This window comes from Notothenia coriiceps, unplaced genomic scaffold (genome assembly GCF_000735185.1).
Source record: "Notothenia coriiceps isolate Sejong01 unplaced genomic scaffold, NC01 NC01_scaffold00003311, whole genome shotgun sequence".
In the NCBI taxonomy this organism is placed as follows: domain Eukaryota; kingdom Metazoa; phylum Chordata; class Actinopteri; order Perciformes; family Nototheniidae; genus Notothenia; species Notothenia coriiceps.
The window spans coordinates 59,910-66,695 of NW_011336012.1; the positions used below are offsets into that span (position 1 = coordinate 59,910).

Genomic DNA, 6,786 nt, shown 5'->3' on the forward strand with positions numbered 1-6,786 from the left:
AAAAAATGCTAACGCACTTTGGCACAGAAATCAAGATAAAGATACCCTTATTACTTATCGTAACTGCACATACAAGATATCCGATTAAAGCTGTGACTCCACAGATTATATGTATAGTATCATCACTGAGCGATCAGAACTCGCGAGAGGGGAAGCAAACACAGACATCACAACATGTAACATTACGGAAGATAAACATCTATAACAACATCTATATTGATTTTGGTCATTTGTTCTGGGAATGTCATTTTCGAGCCCGAGACCTGAAAAACAGACTCGGGGCTTAACAGGTTAAGATAATGAGTTGTATCTGCTGTGCTTTTCATCCTACTAACAGAGTTGTATGTTTTTACATCTATTTGCTCCCTTTAGTCATTGAACCTTCCTTATCTCTACCCTGCTGTAGGCTACACAGTAACAGACTTCATGAACTCCAATTTCACTTTCGGGTTTCGTTTACCTCAGAAGTGGTGAAGCTCCTCCTCCCTCTGACTCAGTCGGCGTTTTATTATCGTTTCTTCGCAGTGTGTTGATATTATAAGTTTGGTTTTCCAGTGTTTCCATACGTCACTTATTAAGTTTCGTTTTTGATTTGCAGAGTCATAAATAGCAGCTGTGGTTGATCCTGAGACGCATAAGCAACATGTTTTCATGGGGAGAGCACGGCTGCCAGCTGGGAGATGGTTCTAACATCTCAACAGCTGATGGAGTCCCCTTCCTGAACAGAGTCCACATCACGGATCTGTCATTGGGTCGCACTGTGCTCGCCTTCATCCAGGGGGGTGGAGAGGCTTCCGTTATCCGCACAGAGGAGAGCGAAGATGGGAGAAGAGTCAGAGGAGAACAGAGTGAGTTATATTCCCTTTTAAAAAAGTTCTGACAAAAATAAGTTTATTATTTACAGGAATATTGACATGGATATAAAACCACCTGCTCTGCCTCCAGAGGTGGGAAGTTTCTAAGTACATTTACTAAAGTACTGTACTTAAGTAAAATGTTAAGATACTTATACTTTACCTGAGTATTTCAATTGTATGCTACTTTGTACTTCTACCTCACTACAATTCCGAGGTACATTTTGTAATTTAACTCCACTACATTCTTTTAATTTATTTAGTGTCTTCTCTTTGCAGATTTCGATTAGTAATGTGAAATATAATCAACTCTTAAATCAGACTTTAGCCCCTTTACCAGCTTTGATAACACTTTAATGATCAATCATTATAAAAAATATCATATATATATATTATTCTGAAATGGACCAATCTGCATAATGATTATTTTTTACTTTTGGTACTTTAAGACTTAAGTATATTTTGATGCGTAGGCCTATACTTTTGTACTTTTACTTGAGTGACTTTTTAAATGTAGGAATTTTACTTTTAACAGAGTATTCCTACACTCTGGTACTTCTACCTTTACTGAAGTACATAATCTGAGTACTCTTTCCACCTCTGTGTGCTGTAGATTGTGATCGTTGTTCTCGAACCCAGGAGGAAGTTAAAAAGAGACAATGTAGTCCCGGAAAAGTTCAAATGGGTAATTTAATGAAAGTAACGTGGTTTTGAATCAGACAGAGCAAAGTCAGAACACGAAGAAGAGAGGCCGATTTTCCGTGTCCCATTCAGCAATAACCGGAAATGAAGTATTTTCAGAATAAAACAGTTTTAAATTGACAGTATATTTAATCTAAATTACACCATATAAACATTGATTTTAATTTCTTACAGTGCCTCTGTGTTCTCTCAGAGTTTGTAACCAACTAAACATGACTAACATAAGGTGCACACATAAACACAGTTAAAGAATATGGAATGTATATGTAGGAATGTAGGAAAGGAACCAAAAAATAAACATAACATTCAAATATAGAGAAATATTGAGATGAAATATTGTATACTACTTACAGTGTAATATGACAAAAATACTCTGAAAAATAAACAGGTTTATTGCCAAGTAGGTTTACACATATGAGGAATTTCCTTTGTGTATATGGTGCATTCATACACACATTCAAAGCAGAAACATTGTAAGAAAGGGACCAATAGTAGTACTATAGAGAAATATTTACATGGAATATAGATATACAAAAAAAAGTACAGTATAATATTTCCAAATACTCGCAAAATAAAATATGTGTCGTATTGGTATGTAAAGTGGAAAGCTGTGCAGATATTAAAGGTCCCCTATTATAATATTTTTCAACAATATATTATAGGTCTCGGATATATACAAAACATGTCTCTAAAGTGTTTGGCTCCAAATACCAAACAGATTATTGCAGCATCCCATAATCCCCTCTGTTTCAGCCCTGTTTCAAAAGTGCTGATTCTGTGTCTGTAGCTTTAAATGCAAATGAGCTGCTGCTGGCCACGCCCCTCTGCAAAGTGATTGGTTAAAAAAACACAATGATGCTCTAGGACAGTGTTTCTCAAAGTGTGGGGCGCACCCCACTGGTGGGGCGCAGAGATGTGATAGGTGGGTCGCGAAATACAAAATTATTATTATTATTATTTATTTATTTTTCACACTGGTGGAATATCAAAACAACGGCCCGGGGTGCAAAACGCATCAATGAAAGCGACCCTCTACCACACAAAAAAACACCTGTAAATAACCCAATTTGTGTTCTTTGAAATTGAAAAGGATATTGCATTGTGTTTGTTACTTTCGTTGCAGTTGTTTGTCTTAAGTGTAATTTGGCATGCTTTTATTTTGAAGGCGAGTTTACGCTGTTGACAGTTGTTGTTGCTATGGAAACAAGAAACGTTTCACAGCGGGCGGAACTTGTCATAATCCGCGATAATAAAGCCCACCCATTTAGAGGGGAAGATATGATTGGTCAATTGTACTGTCATTTGACATTACTCTCTCGTTCAGTTACTATAGCTGGCCCTCTGTGAATTCATAGCTGGACGTCCAACAGCTTTTTATTTTATTTTAGTAAACACTGAAAACGGGTGCCACAGACCCAACCAGCACACAAAGGTTAAAGGTAGCATATAATAATGTTCAAATGTGCTAAATATTTTAACAGTGCAAAAAAACTAAAAAAGAGGAGTAAAAGTAGCTCACGACTTGTTTTATTTTTTGAAAGTAGCTCTCATCCTAAAAAAGGTTGGAGAACCCTGTTATAGAACGATACATTTAACAATTTTAAGCTTGACCTACCATTTTATTGGAGCGATGAGGAACAGGTGGGGCTTGAAAAGGCCCACCTGTTCAAAGTGGGGAATGACAGAAAAAGTTTGAGAACCACTGCTCTAGGAGGAGATTCAGGTGATAAGGTGGCGGGTGTTACCTTGGTTGGTTATTGGGTAATGGTTGCATAACCCAAAAATACATTGTGACATCACAAAGTAGCCAAATCTGATCAGCTCATTTTCAGACAGGTTTGTATATACCTTTTAGAATCTCTTAACACACTAGCGACACATATTTATGTATGAAAGACTTGAAAAAGTGGATTTTGCATAATAGGGGACCTTTATAGGCGGTAGCTTTCTGAACAAATGTACAGAATATTCAGACGGTTGTGCAGACTGAACAAGACATTGTTCGCAGAGTGTACATTGATGTCGTGCATCATGTTTTAAACAGACAGATTACAAAAATATCTGTGTTTTTGTACATAAAAACAGCTAAATACATACAGAAGCTGTATCTGACTTATGAAGCTCTGGCAAAAGAAAGTGTAATATTTAAAGCAATATTGACATTGCCATAAAACCACCTGCTGTGTTTCTGTGTTCTCTCAGAGTTTGTGAAGTTTAAAGACAAGATAAAGGCTGTGAGTTGTGGAGATGATACGGTCACACTGCTGTCCGAGAGAGGACAAGTTCTCTTTCTGGACACAAGTCTCGTTCCAAGGTAAGGAGCCATTTATATAATATTACCTTTTTTTGAATGTGTCTTACTAAATATATATGTCGGATTCATGCTAGTCAGCTTTATTGCTTGGTATTCCATCAGTGTTATTTTGTGTTTCTTGTTCTCTCAGGCCTTTGTCAGCTTTGTGTAACATAGAGGTTTCTCAGGTTGCTTGTGGGAGCCAGCATTCAGTAACCTTGTCGAAAGGTACAGTAAAGTGTACAATAAACTGCTGAAAACACATGACACAAACAACAATTATAAAATAATGATATACACCAGAGTTATAAGCAATACATCAATCTCTGTCGTTCAAACACATCTAGTATTTCAGTGAAGAGATGTAGCTCTTTACCGTCTAACATTCAGCTTAATCACTGCATTTAAAAGTACCATTACTCAATTTTGTTTTTCTCTTTTGTTAATAATAATACATTTTTGTAAAAGTTGACGCAAAATCCAGTAGTAACTGAGATGAAGGCAGATATGTAGGACATAAATCGATGATATATCTGTATCAGCCTACCTACATGTTTCCAATATGGAAGGTTTTTCAAATTTTCTTCTGAACATATGGCAGGAAAATATACTTTTGGAAAATTACAAAATAATGTTGTTACACAGTTTGTCCAACTCTTAAATTAGAGGAAGCTCTAAAAGCTGTCATCACAATGCAGTCATTCAACCGCTCAAACACTTTAGAGTCACTGTGGTTAAATACAGTGTCAAGAAATTTAATAGATAGCCACCTCACTAATTATTCAAACCAAAATAAAAATTACCAACATAGGACACCATGTTTTAACAAGCATTTGTTTTTTATACATAAAACAACAAAAATATATATAGAAACTATGAATGTGACATAACTAAATTGATCGTAACTATATCAATTATGCGAGTTACTGGGCTCGCACGGCCTATCAGCCGTCATGATTTCCGAACCTTTTCTGTGCTTTTGCCGATCGTTTTCTCTGTTTTTGGGTGTTTTTCGCAGGTTTATCGGTCGCTGCACGACCGATTTCAATAGGATCTTCCCGACCTAGGTCTCAGACCCTAATAACAAAACCTGTCCCTGAAAAAAATCATTGATTACAAAGTAGTTTGCCAACAAAAGGTGCATTAGGGAAGTTCTACACGACTCACAGTGTTTTCTCCACAGATGGTCAGGTGTATACATGGGGCCAAGGCTCCGGGGGCCAGCTGGGTCTGGGGGAGAGGCAGCCCAGCGCAACATCCCCCCAACACCTGAACTCTCTGTCAGCGGTCCCCCTGGTGCAGGTCGCTGCAGGGGGGGGGCAGAGCTTCGCCCTCTCTGTCTCTGGAGCGCTGTTCAGCTGGGGCAGCAACCACTGTGGGCAGCTCGGCCTGGGAGACACTACAGGTAGAAAGAAGAAATACTTATGTCTATATTACATTTATTAAAATATATACTTATCAGATGTACAACTGAATTTATATGTATTTGTCTACAGACAGACATACACCAACTCCTGTTCACAACCTAAACACAAAGAAAACTATTCACATCTCCTGTGGAAAGGACCACACTGCTACTTTAACTAAGGTTGGACATAAAAAGCTCTGATTTCCTGATATATAAATGTATAAGAATATAAAATATGTTTTAAATTATATTGGGCAACATTTAAAAAACAACCAGTACTGTGAAATTATTTAAATTATTTTTGTTTAATTTGTGCAAAGGGCAGTACACATAAATTAGAAGTGAGATACAATAGAAAGGAGAAGACAGAAACAATAGCCATTATAAGACAGCAAAAAGGCCTAACAAACAAAAAAGAAAAAAGACGCATTTTTGTTGTTATAATTATGCGATTGAGTATTTGTTACTAAGGGTGTTTGTATAGTAACCGTATGTATGTGTATATTTCTAATTCCTAGCAAAGACAATGAAAACTCAACAGAAAACAATAATAAATACATACAAATAAATATGTTAGGCTCAAACATATACAGGACTGTCTCAGAAAATTAGAATATTGTGATAAAGTTCTTTATTTTCTGTAATGCAATTAAAAAAACAAAAATGTCATACATTCTGGATTCATTACAAATCAACTGAAATATTGCAAGCCTTTTATTATTTTAATTATTGCNCCCAACACCTGAACTCTCTGTCAGCGGTCCCCCTGGTGCAGGTCGCTGCAGGGGGGGGGGGCAGAGCTTCGCCCTCTCTGTCTCTGGAGCGCTGTTCAGCTGGGGCAGCAACCACTGTGGGCAGCTCGGCCTGGGAGACACTACAGGTACATGTCAAGTACTATTGACACAGCACTAGCATTTAAAAATCTATTTATACTATTTACATTGCATTAGAACATGTTATTCTTTTTTTACAGACAGACATACACCCACTCCTGTTCATTGTCTGAACTTGAAGAAAACTACCCACATTTCCTGTGGAAAGGACCACACGGCCACTTTGACAAAGGTTAGATTCCTGATTTTGGCCCAACCTGCTCTTAGGTAACTTACTTACTTACTAAGTGTTACTAGCAGTGGCGGCTGGTGCATTTTTCTCCGGGGGGGTTCGACTAAAATGTAAGCAAACTTATACACAAACTCAAGACATATGTCATATTATAGCGCAGGGCTAGCTCAAAGGCACACAGCACTTGATACAGTCTATTATTTTAGTGTCTCTTTTTTTCAACCTCCTTATTATGCTTACAGATCCCTATCCTGTAGCCTTCATTGGACAGCTTTGGCTAGACATTTTCAAGACTTCAACGTCACGCCAACTTATATACTTATTCAAAAATACAGATTCAAAATTGTACAAGTTGAAGCGTTTGTTTTAACAGTTTGCAAGACCGCAGGTACTTGCTTTCAAGCAGAACAGGGGCAAACAAACTTAGAGGAGTGTTTACGTGTTCGGAGACTGCCAAGGCACAC

At 37.5% G+C, this 6,786-nt stretch overlaps 1 protein-coding gene across 2 annotated transcripts in view; it reads left to right on the plus strand.

Annotated features, from left to right (window-relative positions):
* The first annotated feature begins 598 nt into the window (after positions 1-598).
* Positions 599-6,786, plus strand: part of herc56.1 (HECT and RLD domain containing E3 ubiquitin protein ligase 56.1) — a 29,047-nt gene continuing 22,859 nt past the window's right edge. The window contains exons 1-5 of one of the 2 annotated variants that reach the window (XM_010766375.1): positions 599-848; positions 3,759-3,870; positions 4,001-4,077; positions 5,033-5,254; positions 5,346-5,437. In XM_010766375.1, coding sequence (XP_010764677.1) covers positions 644-848; positions 3,759-3,870; positions 4,001-4,077; positions 5,033-5,254; positions 5,346-5,437 — 708 coding nt within the window. In that variant the 5' untranslated portion in view covers positions 599-643. Of the gene's footprint in view, positions 849-3,758; positions 3,871-4,000; positions 4,078-5,032; positions 5,255-5,345; positions 5,438-6,230; positions 6,323-6,786 lie in introns of both variants that reach the window. The other variant, XM_010766376.1, reaches the window with a different exon arrangement.